The sequence below is a fragment of the Mesoplodon densirostris genome, chromosome 10, assembly GCF_025265405.1.
Source record: "Mesoplodon densirostris isolate mMesDen1 chromosome 10, mMesDen1 primary haplotype, whole genome shotgun sequence".
NCBI lineage: Eukaryota > Metazoa > Chordata > Mammalia > Artiodactyla > Ziphiidae > Mesoplodon > Mesoplodon densirostris.
Genome location: NC_082670.1, coordinates 75810625 through 75835030, shown reverse-complemented (window position 1 = coordinate 75835030; position 24406 = coordinate 75810625). Strand labels below are relative to the sequence as shown.

The 24406-nt window shown below is 45.6% G+C and overlaps 1 protein-coding gene across 1 annotated transcript in view; it reads right to left on the bottom strand.

The window, feature by feature from the left end:
• Nucleotides 1-24406, bottom strand: part of CACNA2D3 (calcium voltage-gated channel auxiliary subunit alpha2delta 3) — a 794881-nt gene that overhangs the window by 169938 nt on the left and 600537 nt on the right. The window contains exons 18-19 of the mRNA XM_060109938.1: nt 4750-4833; nt 171-242 (exon numbers count right to left, since the gene is read on the bottom strand). Coding sequence (XP_059965921.1) covers nt 171-242; nt 4750-4833 — 156 coding nt within the window. The remainder of the gene's footprint in view (nt 1-170; nt 243-4749; nt 4834-24406) is intronic.

Below are 24406 nucleotides of genomic sequence, written 5' to 3'. Positions count from 1 at the left end.
ACACACTATGATCAGGTTAACAGTACTACATGAATCTTGTCTGAGATAAGTAAAGACAAGAGAAAAATGATCTCAGCGAAAGATATTTACTCCAGATAGAGCTTTCAAAGCTAATTTTTCACAGTGGTTTGTTTTAAACTAAGCAGCAAGAATGTTTGAGAAAAATGTACCCCTTTGTCCACTGTCTTCTTCACCTCCATGGAAAACTTCCCGGTCTTTCTATTCACCATGGCATTTCTTAACTAAAATGATAAAAGAAAATTGGAGTTAGTTCTTCCCAGGGTTACCATACTGTCTGGGACACCTTCCACCCTCCAGCTTGGGAGCACATTTGGTGGCTTGTGTATGACAGAGCTGGGCTGTTTCCCCATTGACTCTTGGGGTACTTTTGCAGTAAGTCTGCATACTACACTCAGACCTCTGAAATGGGGCTTCAGAAGAATAAACACCCAACTGCTCTTGTCCAGGGGAAGAGAGGTTAACAACAATAAATAAATGACCATCAACTTCAATTTGGGGTGCTCGTGTAAACCTCTGGGCAACAATGACTAAAAAAGCCTCTGCAATGTTGACAAATCCTGAGAGTCAGAGAACGGACCCCCAGCAAATGCTAAAATACTCAAGAAGCAAAGGGGAAAAAAAAAGAAGCAAGGGGGACGAGTTACTTTTTCAAAAAGGGTATTGGTCTGTCATGTAGAAATCATTTTTCAAAACATAATCAAGTTAAAGGTATTTTCCTACACAGTAGTTTTTTTGTTTTTGTTTTTGTTTTTTAAAAGCCAACCATTTGGAAGACAGAGATTAAGTTTTTCACAACATGAATCATCTTCAAACACTCTGAGAAATCTGGGCCAGTGAAAGGCCTGGTTGAGGCTGATGGGCAGTGAACAGGGCAACCCTGTATCTGATTTTTGGAGGTCCCATCTGGGAATGGTGAGCCTCCCTCCCTTCCCCCACCTCTGGCTGATCTCTGCTAATTACTTGTGGCCCTTCCGTGAGTTCAGAGAAGGACAGCAGACACAGTGATGAAAGATGTGCCGTCATGGGCACCAATAGGAGACGACGGGAAAGCCATTTAATGAAATAGGAGCAAATGCTGACATGCCACAGCCTGTCAGGAAAGGCTCTTTCCCAGCCCCACGGCTTGTTTTTATTTTCTTATTTTTATTTTTAAAATTTTTCCCCTCTTTTTCTCCTTTGAGGAGCTTGAGTAAGATCTGGCTGATAGAGAACTACAGTGCTTGCAAGCAACCTAAATTTGATGTGGGGCTGTCTAGATTTGGGTTCATATTCTCATCATCTGTGAGAGAGAGTAAAAGCATAATTTTTAGCTGGAGGCATGTATAAAATAAAACATATATTTTACTCTAGATATTTTTTAACAACACATAATGGGCATTTCTGGAAATATTTTCCCATTTTAACTTTTGTGGTTTTGGATGGGGAGAGCTGGTCCTAATTAAGTCTACTTTCTAACTCTTAAGAACGGCTCGATTTATCTTTGACATGGTTTTCATTTTTCCTCTTTCTGGTGCCTGCCTAAAGCCATTTGGGACCTTCCCCTCTCACATTCCCCAGGCAAGTCAGAGATTAGGTAAGCTTCTCCATGCCTCAGTGCCACCCCACCCCCAACTCCCAGTAGCACAGAACAATCAGCGAGCATCAGGACCTGGGAGGGTCCGAGGCCAGGGTCACTAATGCTTTCTGGAGGCAGATACTTAGATGATTAGTCTAGTCTTTCCCTTTTCTTCAGTTATAATGGAAATAGATTACACTTATTGAACATTGAGACAGGATAGCCCTGGAGTTCAGAAATGGACACTGGGGCCAGAGGTTTATGATCTTGACCAAATCACTTACCCTCTCTGTGCCTCAGATTCTCTTCCTGCAAAATGGAACTAATGACAGCACAGACTGTCTCACAAAGTTGTAGTGGGAGCTAGACGAGCTAATATGTAGAAGAGTGCCCGGTATTCCCTGAGCATTCAATAGATGTTACCTGTCCTGTACCATCATCCTCACCAGCATCATCATCATCTTCATTATCATCCTTCTCCCTTTTCTTTAATGTCAGACCCCTTTCAATAGCTCAAAATATTAGGATTCAAACTCCAGTTTGTTTGACACAGATATGACCTCATAACTTTTTTGGAAGTACACAGCGTCTATGTTATAAATGTGGTCATTAAATTCAACAAGATCCTAGCTGCCAAGAGAAGTAGGATGCTCCTTCCAAGAACTTCTCTGCAGCTGGGCAGACTCATGCTGCTTCTTCCTCAGCGGGCTCTGCTTGTCTGGTCTTTCCCAGATCTTGACCTATAGTCTGCCCTCTGCTACTTACATACAAACCCCACTGGTGGACACATGGGCATGTGGGATTTTGTGTAGCCTTCACAGAGATGCTTTGTATAGGTTCCAGAATTCTCTAATCAAGGGAGTGCAAATTCCTAGGAGAGAAATGGTGACTTGGATTTTCCCAATCAAGCACGTTGGTAGTGAAGGAATTCATGTCTCAAATGTACCTTATTTCCAAGGAGACAAGAGACCCAAACAAAAGAGACAACCAAAGGCCAACTGGTGAAGAACAAGAGCGATGAACTTTCTGGAGGTGTGGGAACTCTGAAGGTAGACACTCAGAACTCAGTCCTGGGAATCAGATGAAGGTAAAGAACATGGCACAGGCTGGGAATCCGATGACAAAGGAAGAAAAGAGCAAGGAAACAGAAAGCATTTGTCAAATCGTTGTTAGTAAAAGGAGATATCAGCTCATGGAAAATTAACTTGGGCACAGGTGATAATGACTAGACAACTGGGGTACAGATGAGCCAAGTAATAAATCTTTTCAAGTAACTTGCAAAGGAGAAGTGCGAGTGTCAGCCTAGTGTTAACTAGCAGGGGGCCTGCTTCCTGGATGCAGGGACTCCCAAGTATGAATGAGCATCAAGCTTGCCTCCCATATCAGTTAAAATGTAAAAGATGAAAGGATGGGAAGCATGTTGATGACAGGGTTCAAACCTTCTGGGAAAGAAAACAAAAGGATCCTGTGAAGTCAAAATAAAGCAGCTGATAAAGTGAAGAGGAAAGAGAAAGGAAAACAATGGAATGCACCCTTTAAAGTTTCATGATACAGTTTAGCAACTGACGTTCATTAATGAGAATGAGGGTTGATGATGCTGAGAATAATACTAATAACAGTTACCACTCAGAATGCTCACTGTGTCCATGCAACCATGTTGATGTTGACACTTTTCACTACAGTAACACATTTAGTATTCACAACAGCTCTGTGAGGTAGGTACTATTGCCATCATACTCATTTTACTGAGAGAAAAAAAGGACATAAACCAAAATTGAGATGTAGAGAAGATAATTGCTTGCCTGAGACCAACAGCCAGCAAATAGCAGAGGTGGGGTCTGAACCCAGGCAGGCTAATACCTGAACTGCATTCCTCAGGACTGTGCTAGCTTGCTTCTTGGTAGAAGCAGGTTGAAAGGGTAGGACATGTACATTAGGTGCAGTACAATTAAAAGACCCAGACGTGAATCCTGATGACAATGTTTAGAGAACAAGAAGATATAAAACTCTACCAGGTCACTGAGCTGACACAATGTCAGGTCACCGGCACCTGGGAAAAGAGAATGGATGAGGAAATAACTTTGTATCAAACAGTAAAGTTACTCTATCTGAATGGGGTTTAAAAAAGACTGAGTCCAGATGAAGAAGGAAATCGGTTAAATTTCTAAAACAGATATGACTCTTGCATTTTATAGGCAAAGAAAAAACTCAGAGATTTATGCTAGCTGAGACATCCAGGTTGCAGAGGATGTGAAGAGAGGAAAAGCAAGCAGTAAGAGGACTGTGATGCCAGACATATTTCTGAAAGCACGAGAACCCAGCCTGCAGGTTTCAAATGGTTCCCCTCAACATCCCTTTGGAAAGCAAGACAGGGAGGGATAGAAACACTGCTGACTCAATGATGAAGCTCAAGAAAGGACTCCAGACAAATCAGAGAGCTGCAGGCAGAGAAACATAGCCTGGGCACGAAGAATCCATAGAGAAAGGGAAGAGCAAGTGTCCAGATAGGAACACCTGGGAAGTTAGGATTTAATTAAGGACAGTCTGCCTGAATTCACAAAAGGTGGCATGTCTAACAAATCTGATTTATTGAGGAAGGAACAAGAAGACTGACGGGGCCTAGTCGTGGGCATAAGGAAAGCCTTTGATACAGTCCCACAGGCTGAATCTGTGTAGGAAACAAGCATGTGTTACTGCAGTGTGGCCTGGAAAGGGGAAAGGCTGGGGCAGCCCTGGAAACAGGGTGGCCAACCAAGCAGGAGGAGAGCGGCTCTGCCAAGCCCTGGGCTGACACCCTCACAGGTGAGTTCTGGCCCTGACTGTGCAGCTGCCCGGCGAGGCTCTGGCCAGGCTCCCCTGAGGGAGACAGATCCCATTAATGGCACTGAGGAGGAGTCTGGATTAATCGGGTGCAGAAGAGACTAGAGCCTAGAAAGGGCTGGTTTTAGCAGATTGCACAAAGCAGGCAGGGTGGCTGGCCCGTTTGCAAGTGGACCTACGGGTGGGAGCATTACAAAACTCCAAACAGGTACAAGGGCCCGTGGTCTCCGCAACCCTCTGGTGGCCAGGTGTCCCTCTGGTGGGACTCTCGGCTGGCTCCCAGGCAGCCCCCAGGTACAGAGGAGGGCACAGTGGAGCTCCCTTCTCACCAGGCTTGAAAACAAATCACTTACCACATCATCGCGGTCCTCCCACTCCACCTCAGAAAGGTCAACACTACTGTAGTTAGGTTTCCTCCGCTTTTTCCCTTCTTCATACTGGCAGGAGGGGAAGAAAAGAAAACAAATGACAAACAAAGAAAACATTTCCATGAGATCACTGGCCAGGACAACCTTCATCATCCGAAGTCCTGGTTCATGCCTGAGGACTGTGAGTGGAGGGTACTAGTGAGAAGCCCAGCAGCGGGGGCGGTCCTGGGGTTTCTGCGGCAGGAAAACCAAGCCCAGTCACCTGTAAACATTTGCTCCCAGCTAGGGGGAGTATACAAGCCAATTCTTTTCTCCCTATGAACTTACCTAGCGGACTCCTTACCTCTAAACATGCCAGATGCAAAGCAAAGCTTTTCCCCTCCTTGGACATCCTATGTGTGGAATGCAACCTTCCTCCTCAATTCCAACACTTTAAAGCCCACCCCTTCAAGACACAGGAAAGGGCATCTTACATAGTTTACAAAAAATCTAGTTATATCCCTCTGTGTTTTATACTTCTCCCATCCCTACCTCCTGCCTCATACCTACCTCATACTCCTTGGCCAGGAAACAAAAGTACTGATCTCCACATTTGGGCTCAACATCCTGGTAACATTTCGCAGACACACAGTCTTCTACTTGCTATCACACTGACCACAGCAGTGCTGAGCTAAGCACAGCTACTTTACCTGGAGTACGTGTGGGTATTGGGAATCACTACCAGATTTAATGGCCATTAGGGCATTTCTCTGGAAAAGCTGATGAGTGCATTAGTAACAGAGAAAGTGGTTTGAGTTTTCTTCCCCCTAAATCACTGGTGTTGGTCACCTGGCAAGCCTACATTTTATCAACTGGACAATCCTGCGTCTGGATGTTCCTGTATCTAGGGCCTTTAATGCTGTGTTTATAATGTAGGAAAGTCTGCCCTCTGCTGCAGGCTCAGGATAAGCAACCCCTTTGCCAGTTCATAGGATATGGCTGATGGCATATTGGAAAAAATACATATGTATGTATAGTTTTTTTCTCTTTTCCTTTTATTTCTAAATTAGTCATCTTCTGATTTAATTCGTAGGATTCTAAATGAGACGCAGCATCACTCTAGGTGTTTTAAGAACCCCAAACCACAGGTTACCATTTTGGACACTGCTCGGCTACCATGGAGACAGGTGCTGAAGGCACATGGTGTGGAAGAGAAAATCACTGCTGGTGTACTGAACCAAACAGGTCCAAACTGGCCCCCAGTGGAATCTAGGGGAGAGTGGCCAGACAGGGTAGGTCTCCCGTCACTGTGAGGCCAAACAGGGCCCAGTGGTTTTCCTGCCATCTTGTCTTCCCTCAGGGCTGCATTTCAGGAACTCTGAGATGTCCTTGGAGAGCACCCACCCTCACCACCCAAGAAGGCTGCCTTGCCTCGAAGGGGCAGTGGGCTCTGACAACCTTGGTCCACTGCCCTTCCACTCCCTTCTCTCAGGTTTCCAATTAACAGACAGTCACGGTCAGTTTTATGGCATCAGATCCACTCCAGATGAAGGGGAAGCGAAATGGTTCCCTCAGAAGCCGCTGTAAACGATAGCGGATTCACAGTTGGATCCTGTTATGGAAAGTTCACTGTGCATAGAAGCTGTGGTCCTCAAGAGAGTCAGCCTGGGGCTGAGCCTGTGGGACAGGAAACAGGTCAGCAGGGTTGTCACCCTCTTCTCAAGGTGAGGAGGTGTGAGGGGGGAGGGGCACACGATGCTGAGAAGCCCACTTGTCCCCCGAGGAGCTAGAGTTGGACATTCTTGGACCTCTGTTATCTGTGCTAATGGCCCTCAAGTTCTATATTGGTAAGAACCATTCCTGGGAGCCACTAGGCATCCCAGAAGTTCCTACAGCCCAGCTTCTGACCATTAAAGGCAGAACTTTCACAGTTTCTTGGGTAGCCTAGTGCTAGGTATATACTATCTTTTGGAGGAAGTTCTTCCATTGGTCACTTCAAAATCCTCCTTTATTCACTTATTCAACATACATTTATTGGACACCTAGCAAGCACAAGGTCCTAAAGAGATAAGTAAAGTCAATTAAACAGTGCTTCATTCTTTCCCAAGGACTTGTTTGTGGTTTATCACTCTTAATTCTTCCTATCTACAGTCAATTTATTGCCCATGATGCCTGCAGCAAGTTAAATATCAAACTAAATAGCAAGTTAAATAAGATCACAGAGCCAGTATGGAGGAGGACACCCTTACCTACCCACAGCCCCTGACCAAATTTTCACGGCTAAGCCTCATGTCATTTCAACCGCTGCTAAAGAAATTCAAAAAGACCCCCAAGGTCCTTCATCCTCAGAGAAGGTGTTCCCCTGTCTTTGTTAAAAGAGGAGAGCACGGTGGTTCTGCCACTTACTGGGCATGTGACACTGAGCAAGGCACCCAGCTGCTCCAAGTTTCCTTTTTCTCAACTGCAAAATTGAGAAATACCTCCACAGCCAAGGTAGGTTGAGACAATTAACTAGGTACTGTATGTAAAATGGCAAGCACATCCCTGGCACAGCATGGAATAAACCCTTAATATGCATGTAGCTAATGTGAGTCCTGAAAAAGTCATAACCTTCTTGATGAAGACACAGGCTCATTGTATACAATTGGCTACTATGTCATTTCCTTGACATGAAGGAGACCATTCAATAATTTGTTGGGTTACTATTGTGCAAGCCATAGGGAGGCAGAAGATGTTTGCTGAAGATGATGGTGCCAGACCGTCACACTCATATGCCTCCTCTTGGTATGTAAGATACTTGTGTAGTAAACATCAGGTTGGGACTCAAGACTCTCCTGGAAGAAAACTTCATAACTGTGCTAAAGAACCCAAGTCCTTTTAGATGACACGTGGCAAAAGTGGAATCCACAGACATAGATCCCTTGACTTTTGACCATTCCTAGATATCTTCCTTCATTGTTGGTAATAACCACTCAAGAAATTCAGTGCACTGCACTATTGGTATTCAAGAAACTGGCAGAGATTAGAGAGTGAGGGGAAGGAAGATTTCCCAGCGTACCAGTCTGTAAATCACCATATTCCAGTAAGTCTCTACTTTAACTGCATTGAAAGAAACAGACGGGACTGGGGATACCCCCTCTGGAACTCTACTTTAGAAATGCCCCTCTACGATGTCTGCTTAACCAGTGAAATAGGTATGAAATACTTTCTATTTGGGTCTTTATTAATGAGTGAGCTCCTCTAAAATATAAACAGTAGTGTCCCAGAGTGACTACTCTGAGTAAGAAAAGAAAAACTCAGTAGGCTGTTGCACAGATAAAACAGGTCAAGGACAATGAGTAAACTCCAGCATGATGACCCTAAATCCACCTAATCTTTTCTCCCATTAAGAAAACTTACTAGGCTTCCCTGGTGGCGCAGTGGTTGAGAGTCCACCTGCTGATGCAGGGGACGCGGGTTCGTGCCCCAGTACGGGAGGATCCCACATGCCGTCGAGCGGCTGGGCCCGTGAGCCATGACCACTGGGCCTGCGCGTCCAGAGCCTGTGCTCTGCAACGGGAGAGGCCACAACAGTGAGAGGCCCGCGTACCATAAAAAAAAAAAAAAAAGAAAACTTTCTAGATGGCTAGAGACTAGACCTCCACTCGGAAGACACCTGGGCTGTGGACCACCACCACCCAACCCCCACATTTTCCAGGGTAATCACCTTGGCTTTCCTACAGGGAATCCCTTTGGACCCCACACTCAGTAAATATAGTTCTAGCGAAGGCAAGACCATCCTGGTTCAGAAGGAAGCCAGTGACCTGAGTACGTGAGGGACACCCACAACTCTCCAGGACACAGTGATTCGTTCAGGATTGGGGATGTAACTCATACCAACCCAAATGAGACTCAGTCTGGTATGCTTTCCTGGATTTATCCAGAAAAAGTAGCTCTCCATCTACTAGCATCACTAAGGCAGTAGGATGTGAACTTGAGCTCCTTGTGGCCATCTCTGCCACTACTTGGAGAGAGCCTTCCTGAGAATGAAACCAGTGCAGAGGAGGCAGAGAAAGTACATGAAGAGAGTCCTGAAAGCACGGTGTGTGTGCCTGGATCAAGCTGTGCCTGAAATCTTTATACCCTTGGGTGTTGCACGTACCAACACATTCTCTCCACATTACCCACCTTCCCTTTATTTAAAGATTTTTTTAAAGCTGGCTTGGGTTTCAAGTGTAAGTATTCATCAGAGTTCCAACTTGTATATATTTAGTATCTTTACTTTTTTCTTTTTAAATGAACCATTTTTAAAGTACATTTTAAGTGAAGTATTCACAAACTCTGGTACTTTAATGATTATTTAGAAACACGTGATTTGCAAAATACCTCACTACTAATCAAGATAGTCCACTGTGTTTGAGCATGGCTTATCCTCTGTGCCTGCTTTCCCCCGGGAGGACATAGGTGTGGCCACAGTGTCAGAGAGTGACAGAAAAAGAACTAAACCCTCAAACCTCTGACTCCCAGGCCAGATCGCCCCTCTCCCCTGGGATCTGGCCTGGGACGAATCCCAGGTCCCCCAGCCCCACTCCCTCTTTCCCTTCGTGAGGATCTCGTTACTGGGGCTGAGGCATCGGATATGGCATTTGTTAGTGTATCTATAAACTGTAACTTCCTTTGAAAATATGATTAACGAATTGCAAACGGTTTCCAAAGGTTTATAAACAGATACTTTGAGAGCCACGGGTAGGTTTGTAGTTTTTGGTGCCTGTTTTATGAAAAAAATATGTGGGGGAGAATTTAATAAGGAAAGATATTCTGTGCTATGAAATACTTTGAGGTGGAGTTTCAAATAAAGGCCAGATGTGGTGAACACACAAACCAGCCTGTGGCCTAGGAGGATGGGGCAAGAAGGGCACCTATCTGAGGAGCCAGCAGAACCATCGGGGGTCTGCCTTAAGTGCCAAAACCTTTCTGGCAGTGTTTAATTGTCTGGATGTGAGTGCCCCTTTGTGTTACCTACAGACTGATTGTGGAAGCAGAATGCGATGGGCTGAGGTGATGGCCATGTTCATGTGGGTTTGAACAATACAAAAATGCCTTTGCTTTCTCTGTGTTCCTTTGGGAAGGACTAAAGGAAGTCAGCTACACACATCCATGCAGCCTCTGTGAAACAAATATTATGTGTGCTAATAATTGATAAACAGTACGTGCTGTTCTATGCTGCCAACAGGAAGGAAGGAGTTGGGGGTGGGAGGCCCACAACTGGAGAGGAAGAGGCCTTGCCCAAAGCCAATGCCATCTGGAGAAGGGGTGTGGCCAGGGGCTGGGAGCCAGCCTTTGTCTGGGCAGATGTTTCTCTTGGGAGGCAGTCACGGTCCTCAGCCGGTGAATACCTTCACCACCTCCTCCGAGGCCCTGAGTCTCCTCTTGTCTCAGAGGCTGAAGTGGCCATTTCAGGAGAAGGAAGGGAGGCACATCTTCTTTCCTCCATGTACAAAAGAGGAGGACCTAATGGCCACTGGGCTCTTCATTCCTTCACTCTTTCATTCAATCACTTGTCCATACGCATATCCAAAAATACTGCTGGACACCGATTATTTATCAGGCCTTGAGCAAGGCCCAGGTGAGCCTTGGGAAAGCATGGAGAAGCTGTTTGAGAAGGATCATCTTCCGCCCTCCAATTGTAGATCACGGTTCACCAGACCAGTAAGGAGAGTAGGGAAAAGCCAGGGCCCCAGAGGGAAACTCTGGTTCAAATCTGGTCTACACCTACAAGCTGTGTGCCCAGGGCTAACCTGCGCTTCTCTGAGCCTGCCTTGCTCCTCTGTAGGATGGAGGTAAGAGCACTCAGCTCACAGGGCTGCCATGAGGAACAAATGGGCACAGAAATGGTTGAGCACAGCAGACGTCCTGACAAACAGGGCTGGGGCAACCTGCCACCCAGACAGCACCAGTAAGTGCTGACGTTGCCCCGACTGATGAAATAGGGCAATGCACGTCAGCATGCTCATCCCTAGAGACGACGTTCATGGGGTAAAATGGTTCTTAACAGTACAGCTGTTTATTAATACTTCTAGTCCTTTAAAGAGGCAGTTCAGCTTGGCTCAGGGGCCCATTCTTCTCAAAGTCAAAGGGAAGGGTCTCAAACAAGGACGTGGTCCCAAGGCCAGGTGGCCAGATGGGTCTGTGACAGACTGATGGTCTCTTCCCCTAGAATTTGCAAATCAAGGTCTCTGACTGTCACAGCATGTCCTGCCCCAGAGGAGATGGCCGTAGGGAAAGGGAGTCTCAGTGGTATCAGCCCCTGCTCTACTGGCTATGGTCTAAATGGTTTAAGTGTTTACAGTTTTTTAAGGTCCCCCCCCACCCCGGTTATACATGTGACAACTGCTCATTTTAGAAAATTTGAAAAATAATGAAAAGTGCAAGAAATGGAAAAAAGATTGCCCTCGCTACCACAACCCAGGGATCGCCACCCGACATTCTGCTATCTTTCCCAAAGGGCATGTATTTTGAAGCGGTTACTGTTTTCAGTTTTCTAAGCTCATTGTTTCTCCAGCAAGGAATTTATAAAATGTAGCAACCAATCTGTTCTGCTTTCCAAGTGACTGCTTTAAAAAAAAAAAAAAAAAAAAAAAAAAAGCAAATTTCTTTTTTTCTGCTGGCTAGCTTCCCCCTCAACTCCCTATCATTCTTCTTGAAGAGGGCATTTCTTGTGCCAGGCATGATGCTAAGTGCTGTGCGTGTATCTCTTGCAATTCTCACAACTCAAGAGAGGAGTAATTCTTCACAGACGGGAAAGACGCAGAGCCCAGGGATGTCGGTCACACAGTGGCATGGCTAGCAGGCACTGGAGTCTGATTCCTTCCCAACTCTGCCTGCTTTCTGAGCCTCCAGTCTTTACCACCCTCTGCACTGCCTCCCTTAGCTGGTCCCTTCTCATAACTCACTAACTCAGGGCAATCACTGATAGCACTTCAAGTAGCCAGCATGTTAATGGTGGCAGAACCGCCTTGGCCAAATCCCACCCGCCATTCACGTCTCTGTTAACAGCCAACTCACTGGGGCTGCCTTGAAACTAACCTTGATGGCCAGGGGTGCAAGAATCAGCTTTAGGTTAAGAACAAGTACAATATTGTGTGAGTACGGTAAGTAAGGATCATGCCACATGTCTAACATACAATATCGTATTTACACGATGCCCAATAACCAATATCCAACTCGAGGCCTCAGAGAAGCCTGGTAGTACCTGATGGTATCACTGATAAAGGATTTCCAGCAAAAGTGTGACCCTCTGGTTGTGTGACCCCACCACAGCTCAGATAAGACACATGGTTGGATGTCATAGGCACTATGGCAAGAGAGAAATTCTGATGAATCTGTATTCAGAGCTGAAATCCTTTGCGTTCTTGGGAAGATGAGACGCCCAGATACACCAGAGGGAAACAGGGCCATGAGGGTATGTATAAAGGCAGTCAGAAGGTGGGAGAGAGGCAACAAGGGCATGCCGAGACAACAAGCTTTTCCCTTTTTCTAAAAGGTACTGTGCTCCTATTAATGAATGCCTTTAAGTGTCTCGAAGATGAAAAGTTATACATGCTCTCCTAGTGTGATTACAAAATCCTTTTGATTGCTGTGAAACTATAACAGCTCTAGTGTTTTTTTTTGAAAAACAACAATTAACTGGCCACTTTGAAAATCCGAATGACCTTTATCTTAAACAGTGTCCTCTGAGTCGCTGGAATGAGTCACACACACTGTGAGTGGGGGGGAGGTGGCCAGCCCCACCACCATCGTTTTTGCAGGTCAAATGTGGCTTACTACACAGAGGTTGGATTTAAATTCTCCCCCTCAAAAAGCCAGTCTGTCTTGTAATAGCAAGCTAGTCATAAACATGAACATCACGCTGAGTGGCTGGGGTGGGAAGAACTTGCTGCGCTAGCAAAGGGACAGGGGACGAGGACTCTGATGGGACAGGAGAGAGGCACCTTCAGACCTGCTGACTCAGGTGCAAGAGTGATGCTAAGAAAAGACCGCCTCTCCACAGAGAAGAAAGAAGAGTGTACATGAAGGCTACATACAAAATAAAAATGCATGTGGGCGCCTGGGAGACAGCTACTCTAATAGGTTAGAACACTTTTGAGACAGAATGCTCTTCAAAGCTTCCTGGGCAAGGGTTAGATGCAAGACAGCATTCAGAATGAATTTCAAAGTTTCAAAAAGTTGCATCAAATTCTTTAGAATGGAAATGTGCCATGTTCCAAAGCCGATTTGATAGAAAGATTTCAGAGACCACTTGAGTCATTAGGAGATAGTATCTAGGGTAAAAAGAGGACCTTTATAATTTGAGAGTATGTCTGTGGCTTTTGACAAGCCACTTTTTTTTTTTTTTGCATTTACAGAACTTTATCTGGTATTATTCCTTTGAGAAGTTAATTATATATCAAAAGACTCTTGGGTATGTGGAACCTGTTAGACCATTTTGAACACGGGGTACAATTAGGCACCACAAATTGATTCCATTTTTGAAATGGCAAAGACAATGAATTTCCTTATTCACTCAAGTAAAATCACAAATTAGTATCAACCAGCACTGTAACACAGTAATGTGTCAGCCTTCAAATGATGCTGCAGCTAACTATTCACTGTAGGGGGAGTTCTCTGTGGTGCTGGCTTTTCTCCTGCCCTCAGTAACATTCCCAGTGCCTCCGCCCAGCTCAATCACTGGGAAAAGGACTCTAGTCTCATTCCTCATTGGAGGAATGGCAGTTGAACAGAGAGATCTCTCAACTTCAAGGTCCTTGTGCTTACTGACATGAAGGGCAGGAAGCTGACAATGATTTTGCAAGTGAAGTGAATAGAGGGACGCAGAAAAGAAGGAAAGGAGCCATTCCTTCCAAGCCAGCTGCCATAACCCTGGACTCAGGTTACTGCCTTATGCCAGTAATGGTATCATCCTGCATCACACTGCTGAGCCTTCGTCACCCATGCATGCGTGAGTGTATGTGCGCAATTTTGGGAGTTGCTTGGCAGGATAGCTTTATTTTGTTTTGCTTTTCTCCTGATAAAATTTTTAAAAATACTTGTGAAGGAGGAAAAGACATGTAGAGATCCATCTTTGTGGCCACCTCTTCCATGAAAGTTTCTCTGATCCTCCCAGCTAGAGTCTCTTTCCCTTCTTACTCAAGGTAGCCCTTATTCTCCACTTCCCTGAGGACACAGGGCTTTGCAGCATAAACATGCATGTGGCTATTTTTTCCACTGACCTGATCTCTGCTCTAGCCATGTCCTGACCACCAAACACAATGGTCTCATCAACCATTGGTCCATCCAGCCCTCTGGATTGGTGACTGGGCAAAATGTTCAGTTTTGATTTTTTTTATATATGATTCTCAATTCTACTGATATAGCTTTTAAAAAGTGTTTCTGAATGCATGCTGGTCTGAATAAGCCCAAGAGACTTCTGATATCATTCATAACTTATAGGAAAACCAAAGGTCCCCTGCAAGGCTGACTGAGTTCTCTTATATTTGCCTGTGACATTGGAGACATGGGCAAAGGCTGGAACAGGTGAGTATAATAAAGAAAGAGGCCAGTGGGCCAGGCAAAGTAGCCAGGCTCATCAAACTACCACATTCGTTGCTTCTACTAAGTGTCTCCTAGAATTGAATTGCATCTCTCCATCCCTGTTGCCATCAGCTTAGTGTTGGCCACCATGATACTGGTGTTGATGAGGGTGCATGTCTCCTAAGCACCCATGCCTGGACTCCACCCTCCAATCCATTTTCCCAAGTCCTGCCAAGGGGATTCTTCTGCAACCCTAATCGGATTACACATCACCACTCAGTCTGAAATCCCTGTTACTTCTCATAGGCTGATGTCCAATGTTCCCGAATGCCACAAATCCCCATCACCCTGCCTCTGCTTGCTGCTCTGGCCTCTCACCACTTCCCGCCTCTCACCCCATACTCCCCAGCTAGACTGTGCTGACTGCTAGAAGGGTCACTGTCTTTCTTGCCATCAGGTCTATGCACATGCCACTCCATCTGCTCCCAACACCCTTCAACCCAACTCAGAGTCAAGCGGCCACTCAGCACTCAGCCAAGACATCAGCTTCTCTGGGAAGTCTGCACTGGCCTGTCCCCAGTTAGTTCAGGTCCTTCCTGTATCCTCTTCAGCATCCCGTGGTAGTTCTATCTCCATGACTAACACACAGTACTGCAAAGTCATTGCTTCCTTGCCCATCTCCTCCACTATGTCCCAAGCATCTTTGGGAAAGAGGCTATTTCTTGTTCAGCATTGAACCTACATTGCCAGGAGAGTGCCTGGCAAAGAGTAGCTTCTTCATGAATATTTGATGAATGAGTAAACAGAGTGAATGAACAAATTAGGATGGGTCCTTACTTAATAAGTACACGTTATAACACCAATCACATGCCTGGCCTATTCTAGGCATTTCGTGTACATGAACCCACTTAATCCTCCTAACAATCCCACGCAGTAGGCACTGTTTTTGTCCTCATTTTTCAGTGGAGGAGACTGACTAGAAGGAGGTTGAGTAACTTGTCCAAGGTCACACAGCTGATAGTAGCAGAGCTGAGGGTGACCCTAGACTTGTGGCCTCAGAGACTGTTCTGCTGCATGGAGAAACATGTACTGGTGAACTTCCCATAGGTGGACCTAAGTTTGCTGCCTGGTGCCTGCCTAAGATGTGTCCTTTGAGGACACAGCAAGGGGATCATGGCAAAGTGACCTGTAGTCATCATCAGCCAGCTGCCTGGAATTCCACCTTGAGCAGAGCTGAGTTTCAAATTATTAACTCTCAAAGGAATCTTTCCATGAAATATATATGAATGTACTATTTATACTTATATTTGAACCTGGATGAAATAGGCATCAGTTAAGGGCATCCAACCCACAGAACTCTCAAACCTGCTGCAGTACTGGGAATCAGACAAATGTCTTTACCTGTCCCAGTCACACCCAAACCCTCTTCCTGGAGTGTAGCTAGAAACTTAGAAACTCCAGAGGAGGCTTTTTGGGGGAGAGTGGGGGGAGAAGCAGGCATCTGGGAGAATTAGAAAATTTTAACTGATTCTAATACCCAGGATACATTTCTGAAATCCTTACATTTCTTCACTGGGGAGAGGTAACAGCACCCCGTGATGCCTGTCAGCTTCTGAATGTCCCAGATAAACCCTCCACAGGATTTTTTTCTCCTCTTTCCTGTTTATCCTTCCCAATCCCAAGAAATTAAGCTTAGCTCACTGGGAACGTCCTTCTGCTTGGGCACATTTCTGCCAAGCAGGGTCCTTGTCTATTTAAATCTGTCTTGAGCATTCCTTAGCAGAAGGGTTCTTGGGCTTTTGATTTAATTTGGAGTGTCTGTATGTGTGTATGTGTGTTCCTTTTAGATGATGCTCTAGATTTGTTTCCTGCAGAGTCTGGCCACCACTCTGCATGGGGTGAATTGCGTGCATTTATCTGTGGGACTTTGGTTTTGTAGTCACTGGGTCCAAAAAGAGACCATTGTGACAATGATAAATGTCCCTTGACTTGCTCCTCAGGTGGTCTCAGTCCTTCCAGGGACAGACAGGCACACAAAGCATCGAATTTCAGACTTGAACCCAGAGATCCCTGGGGTGAGGCTGGCAGGCCAGCCTGTCATTTGGGATTTCTGGCCCTGGCCAGCTGGGGCACAAAAGCACTCCATCCTATGAAATCCCCAGCCACAAACCAAAGAAATGCCAGCTACTTGGCGGTGGCGGGCGGGGGGGGTGGGGGTCACCTGGGTCCTGTCCCAAAGAGAAAGGGGCAAGTGAGGCTGAGAAAAGCTTTCAGCAAAAGCCCTGCCTGGCTTAGCCAAACTGCTTTCTGGCCTCAATATCCCAAATTCATTCGTGATTCCCTTTGCTATGAAAATATCCATGGAGAATGTGGAAATGGCACCTGGGAGGTGTTCAGAAATACATGTGGCCTGTCACCTGATTACAAAAGTTGACTGAAGAGCATAATGGTTTGGGCACCTCCTTAATGAAGGGCAACGGTCAGTTCAGGGGTGTGGTGGGGATTAAAAGATTGTGCCCCAAAGCCCATGTTCTCAACCTTTTTATTTGCATTCTTTGCGTCTTATCATTTAGGATTATGTAAAAATGACAGCTGCTTATAATTATTTGGAGGTTTGAGTTGCAATAATTAAAAACATCTGCCTTTATCTTACCGCTACCAGACTTAACCCCTCGAGGTTGGGTCTATTGAACTTCAAAGAGGGAAGCAAAAAATAAAAGAAAACTCCACACATTACTAACAAATTTCTAGTGATTCATTTAAATGTATAACCAGTTATTCCAACAGCCTTCAAACCTTTAATTATCTCTTAAATATATATAATTTGGGACTGCTAATTAGATAGCAATTTAATGCTCTCATGGGGATTCAGATGCACTGTCTTTCTAAAATGTAAACTCACAGAGGAATCATCATTGGCATTCAAATGACTGAATTCTTCAGTTATTCAAATGAGGGTGGGCGTTTACACTGTTGAATCATATGAATATTCTGCTGTCAGCCCCAGCTGTAGGTTTTACAGGGGTCCTCAATACACTGAGGGTAAGGCTAGATTTCTCCCAACTCTCTGGAGAGAAACAAGTCCAGCTCCTCCTCGAGGAAACCTAACCTCAGTCTCACAGCCCAGTCCGGCCTCTTCTTAGATGAAGATGGCTCTGTTTTCCTATTTTAAGGAGGAACAAATTTTCCTGGAATTCATAGTTATGAAAGCTTTAATGCTTGCTTCCCAGAATTCTTCACGCTGGTCTGCCTGCTATTGTCTGGGCAGTTAACATTTTAATTAATAACTCTCCCTACAACAGGCTGCTGCAGATGGAGGAGGTGAGGCTTTCACTTTGCCTTGAGCTTCCACTTCCTGTGTATTCCTACCCCCGTTGAGATGGTCCTTTAAATTATATAAAGATGTGCATCACATGGAGAAAAGCAATTGATCAATTAGATGACATTGGACAATGATGGAAGCCAGCTCTCACATCTCAGTCTCACAATGTGGCTAGGCTTTGCATTCCTGAGCCCAGGCTAGTAGCTAGCAGCTGAGGCTCATTTCCCCCATAAGGGGAAGGAGGTGCAGACAAATCTATAGGAAATTTTAACAGATCATTATTCAACACATTGCCTGTAATTACATTTTGATGAGGCTTTTATTGCTAATTCATCATCCAAGATGGGGCACTCTAGATATGAAATTAATCTAGTAAAACAAAGGTCAGAGTGTGTCCAGTGAAAAGAAAAGCTTTGTCCTCAGCAAATCCTTTTGCCAAACAATAAAGCAGCAGAGAATCCTATCTCTAAACCATATTTCCTTAAAGTGCCTTCTCCATTATTAACAGCATAAAACTAACACTCTGGTGCTTCCCAGTGCAAGCAGGCCAATGTGAGGTGAATACACATGCAGCGCCCTGAAACAGAAATGTGCCTGACACCACTTTAAAGCTAAGGTATGTACGCACACAGAACTGTATTTGAAGCTGTAGTCTAGAGCAATCAATTTTTGCAGAGACATATCAGTCCACTGGTGTCTTGGTTTGAGTCCCCTCTGAAGCAGACCCTAAGACCAGGATTCAAGGGCAAGGTTTTTACTTGGGATGGGTTCCCAGGAAACGCCTATAGGGACATGGCAAAGTGACTCAGAGACAGAGATGACAGGCAGGCAGCCAACACAAGTTGCATCATCGAGTATGTTAGCGCTGTGGGCACCCCAAGCTGAATCCGACTGCAGAGGTCTAGGAGCCAGGGTGGAGTAGGATTGTGGTACAGGTGTGGAGCCCACCTGGGAAGTGGGAGTGCTCACCAGTCTTTGGTAGAAGGATGCTAATTCCCTGGCACATCTCGTACGCTGCGTGCAGGAGAGGAGTGAATTCCAGAAGTCAGAGAAAGTCTTCACTAGGGTTTTGGCAGCCGCAAGCTAGTCTGGCCCCCATGGAGGTGAGGGCCGAGGGGACATGGGTAGGACATCCACAGAACTACTCCACTAAGCATGTTCTCCAATAGGAATTTATCAATAAAACCTCAAGGCACTTTCCCTTGTCCTTTGGAAGTCTGTCCTAAATCTACCCAGATTGCAGACACAACATCTTAAATCTCCCCATGCCTCAGGGTCTTTGCATACTCGGTTTCCTCAGCCTGAATTAGTCTCCACTCTCTTGGCATAGCAACTTCTTCTCCCCCTCAGGGCTACAGGGCTCAGCTTAAAATGTCATCCCTAACAAGGGTTCTCCTTGACCATCCAACTAAAGGTAGGGCATGTCCCTACTTTTTTTTTCTCAGGTCCTTGTTTCCTTTGGAGAGGTTATCCAAAATGTGTAATACTTTTTATTTGCTTACTTATGAGCTTAAAAAAGACATATCTTCTCCATGACCAAATGAAGGAAGAACTATGTCTGTCTTATCACTTGACCCCCAGCATCTAAAAGAGTGCCTGGCATAGGAGAGGTGTTCAATAAATACATGCCAGATGAGGGAAGGAACGGTGGGAGGGAAGGTGGGCTACAGCAACACAAGAAGGAGCACATCTAGGTGTCTGAAGAGCCTTTCGTTGCTCCCTAATATGCTGGACTGGATCACCAATTGTGAACTGAAGCTTACAGGATGCAAACTAACTCCCTACAGACTTCTCTAGCCACCCCTTCCATAGCTAGACACCAAGTCCTTTTTATAAATGCTCCTTCTTGTCAGTATTCCCACCCTGGTACTTAATAATACACTGTGTCATTGTGTAATCAATTTCCTATACATGGGTCTTCTCTCCCATTTATTATTCCGCTTCATCTGCTAGGTATCTCTCCAGGCCCTGGATATGCAAGGGTGAATAAAATGCTATCTGATTAGTGACTTCAGGTTGCTTGCGGTGCAGTGAGGGGACAGATGTGTCAAGGGATTTCTATAATGTAGTGTGGAGCTTAAACTCAAAGACCTGTGCAAGAAGCCTGGGGGGATGAAGGGGTAGGGTGGTGTGGAGAGGAAAGTTTTGGGGGGTGGGAGTGGGAGACAGGGAGGCAGTAGAGGGGTCAGAGCCACACCAGCAATGGTTCCCAGACTTGGGGATTTCACAACTGTATCAACCAGGCTGCTCTGGTTGTAAGCAACAGATACCAATTCTTTATCACTTGAGCAAAAGAGGAATTTACTAGAAGTGTATATGGAAGCTCTCTGTTCCTACCACAATGAGAGATTAATGAATTAATTAATATGAATGAATAAATAAATAAAGGACCTGATAGAGGGCCTCTTGCTCTTGTCTTTTCTTTTCCTTCCTTATTTCCTTCCTTCCTTCATTTCCTTCCTTCCTCTCTCTTTCCTTTTCTTTTAATTCTTCCTCTTCCCTTTCTTCTTTTTTCTTTCTTTATTGGCATACTAAGGACTTAAGAAAAACAAACCTTCCATGTATTCTTACCTTTGTATCAGTCAGGGGCCCAGCAGGAAGCACATGGCATAGTCAAGCTGGCTAATTAAGGATGGTTTAATAAAGAGGCTATTGGAACAGTGGGGTAGGGTGTAGGAAACTATAAGAAATGGTGCAGTACCCTGAAGCAGAAGCAGTGAGGACCTTCTCTTCCACTCTGCATGAAGGGACAGAGGAAGGAGCAGTCACAGGATCCCACAGAGAAAAGGAGGCTAACGTGGCTTTAGACTGGATGCAGCCAGTCCCAGAGGACACAGGGTTGAATATACAATCCCACCCCACCCTCCTCTCTCCATTTCTTCTGAGTGTGTGTCCCCCACTAGCTAAACTCCATCCATAGCTGAGAGCAACGGAGCCACCCTGAGTGCCATGCAGGTGGTGTGCGGGGGCAGAGAGCAGAGGCAAAAAGGAAAACTGTCCACAGGAGCCAAGGGAAGCCCTCTAGCCCAACTCTCATTTTATAAAAAGAACCTTATAATACTACTTCAAATTAAGGACGTTTGTTCAATTGAATAGGTTTAACTTTATGAAAAATGACACTGTTCATAGTTGTCTTTTTTTTTCTCTGAAGATTGAGCCAAATTTGCTTTCTGACTGACAGAGTCCTTGGCCTAGGCATCAGCTAATCTCTCTGAAATAAGCACTAATGCACAGGATGCTGTGAGGACTTAAAAGAGGCAAAACACACAAAGGTGGTAGGCACAGAGCCTGGTTCTTGACACTCTTAAGTAACAACTGCATTGTCACTGTTAGTCCCCTCTCTGCTAAACCCCATCTATGCCCTACGTGTCCATGTACACACCCAGCCACAGAACTTGGGGACCAAGAGGCCGTTGAGTTCTTGAGGTTTGCAGAACAGAAAGCCAGGCAGCCCTCTAATCTGCTTAATTCTGAAGCTCACGAGGTGTAAGCATTCCCTGCTCAGGGCTGCAATGCTTCCAATCAAGTGTCCAGACCCAGGCAGTTCCAACTGTTGCCCTCAACAATTTCATCAAGTGGAAAGCACGCAAGGCTGTTTTCTCTTTTGCCAAATGATGTATTTCAAAAAGAACAGGCTCGCTACGTGGGGGTCACGCAGTCTTGTTTATTTTTTCTCTGAGCACACACTCCTCTGAGCAGACACACTTAATAAGCATCTGTTCATTCTTCCTTTTAAAGTAAATGGGATGGATTCAGACCTGGCGTTAAGAGGAGTCTCCTGGGCTGTGTTTTGAGAATGCGCTCAGGGACCAGGCACATTGCGGTGCCCGCGCGCCACCTACTGGCCGGTCTCGTTCAGTTCACAGCAGTCTGAACAGAGAGTGGGCTGAGATGGGATTCTAGCCTTTGGGAGCCATAGAAAGGACTATAAATGAGGCTAGGTCCCTACCCCCTACACCACGACAGGCTGGGGCCAGCATGATGCATGGTTCTGAGACCAGAGAGAAAACTCGTGCCTGGTCCAGCCTGAGGACAGAGATCCCGGGAAGTGTGTGGGACCCCCCCACTGAGTAGGAAGAAACGTCCTCCAAAGTGGACTGTGGATGCAGTTGGTGTGCATATCACCTCCTCTGGGAAGCCCTCCAGCATCTCAGGGCACCTTTTCTCAAGAAAATCAGATGCTTCCCCTGCAAGCACAGAGCTCTTCTTGGCCTCTCTCGCTATCAAGAACTCTTGCTTTGCTCAATGAGTTCCTTGTGGGCAGAGACATTCTTCTACCTGCTTCTATGTCTCCATCAGCTAGCACAGTGCCTGACTTGAGGAACATCTGATGAATGTTTGCAGGCCAGCAGGAGGGCAGGGGCAGGGGCAGAAAGAAAGGAGGGCTTGACCAATCACATGAGCTTCAAGTTTTGTGTCCAATGTAGCAAGGACTCAGTAAATGTTTGATGAGTAAACATGTGACACCTGCACTTCTCATTTATTGTAGGAAATTGGTACCCAGATATTTAGTCACCAGCACCCTTCAAACATCATCAAAATCACTCAATAAATATTTACCAACCACACCCTCGATACAGCAGCAAAGTCACAGGAAATCACAAGGGATGGGGCAGGAGAGGCTGAACATACAGACCTTTCCCAAGAGTGATAAGTGATCCTGAGGAAACTAAAATAGGGGATGTGATGGGGAGTGATGGAGGAGATGTGTGGCTACTTTGGTCAGAGAGCAAGGATGCCTCTCTGTGGGGGTGACATCTGAGATGAGACATGGAAGCTGAGAACAAGGCAGTCACAGGTGTATCCGGGACAAGATTCCAGGTAAAGGGAAGAGCAGGCACAAGAATTTGGAACAGAAAGGAGCTTCGTGTTTCTGAGGAATGGACAAAAGGGCTGGAGTGTACCTGGAGCACGGTGGGTAGCCACAGATCTCTGGCAGGTCAGAGAGGTGAAGCCAGATCTGGCAGGGTGCCGGGATCATGGCCTGGAGTTTGGGTTTTACTGTAAATGCCAAGGGAAGCCAGACCATCTGAGTGATGCCTGTGAAAGCCCCTGCTGACTGCTGAGTAAATAATGCTGGGGTGGGGGTGGGGGATGGGGTGAGGGGGTACAAAAATAGGTGTCCAGAGCAGATCTCAAAGGGAACTGAAGTCATCCAGGAAAGAGAGGACAGAGGCCCTGTCAAGAGTGACAGAGGGGAGTGGACTTGGGGTGCATTTTGGAACCAATAGGACATGAGGGTGGATGGCATAGGGAGGGATCCAGAAAAAGTCAGTGCTGGAGGCCACACCCACACCTGTTGAACTAAAAAGAGCCCTTAGCATTTGCAATGAGTGGGTGTGGATGGGAAGAAGAAATGAAGGAAGATTAGTTGAGGCACTCCTGGTCCAAAACTTATACAAAAAAGAAAACGATTAGATGTGTGGGATAGAAGCTAGTCCTTGCATGATTGAGGATCTGCATCATGATATAAAAATCACATTTAAACTTCACATTGAACTTTTTGGGAATGATACAGAACCTCCTCACATGGCCCACTGCCTGAACTACGTCAGTGGACTTCAACAAGGATTCTGATAGCGGTCCTTCCTTTCAAGCTTCCATTTAAACTAGTGTTTGATATGCGCTGTCTGCTTAGCATTTAACATATTTACATGTGTCCACAGGAATGTCCATTTCATTCCTTATGAGAGGACTTTGGCATAAGAATATTTACATTTATTAGCATGTTCACATGTCAATCTGTGTTATCAATGACCTTCTGCCAGGGTCCATCTATAACCCATGTGCAATAGCAAAAGGGCACAGAAAAATGAACTGCCTGGGCGTCCACGAGAACAAAGAAACAGAATCAACATTTGGAGTGGGGCGGGGACAGTCAAGGAGTAACACAGGGACTTGCTGGTGACATCAGGCAGAACTCAGGCTGTGGGAAAAGCAACAACATTAACTTCCAGAGGGAGTGGGGCAATTCAGTGATGGGAAGATGACACTGTTATCTGCAGAACTTGGGATCGTTAAAGAGTTAAGCTGAGTTTGACAGAACAACAGAAACGGTTTGGTGTCTGAGTATTCTGATGTAGATAACCTGACAGCTCAGTCTTCCCACCCCCTGGCCTGGGCAGCACAGTTTGGTTTAGGGCATCTACATGGGTTAGGTGGGAAACCGTGGGGCTGAAACAGGCAGAGCCAATCTGTCCTGACTATCCACTCGATGACCTTGAATTCCAGACAACTCCCGACAGCCTGGGAGGGAGATGCCGAGGCCACAATGGAGGAGACTACGTAGCCCCCGACTGTTTGCACAGACTCCCAGGATGAAAGACTGGTGGTAGTGGTGGAGCTTGTTCTAATCCACTTTCAGGAAAGAGGAGGTGCTACCATCTGTTTACACTCTAGACTGGGTTTAAAACATCTGGTTCAAAACGTCTGGCTACACTCTAGACTTGTTTTGTTCCATAGGGCAGCCTCAAGCCACATGTGGCTCTTGAGCTCCTCAAATGTCGGAATTGAGATGTGCTGTGGGTGTAAAATATACACCAGCTTTCAAAGATTAGTATAAAAAATGGCCAATATTTCATTAATAATTTTTATATTGATTGTATGTTGAAATAATGTGATTTGGGATATACTGGGTCTAATAAAATATAGTCTTAAACTTAATTTCACCTATTTGCTTTTTAGATGTAGCTACTAGAAAATGTTAACTTACACAGGCAGCTCATGTTTGTGGCTTGCGTTACCTTCTTCCTGGACAGCACTAGTCTAGACAGATTCTCACTATAATCGCCT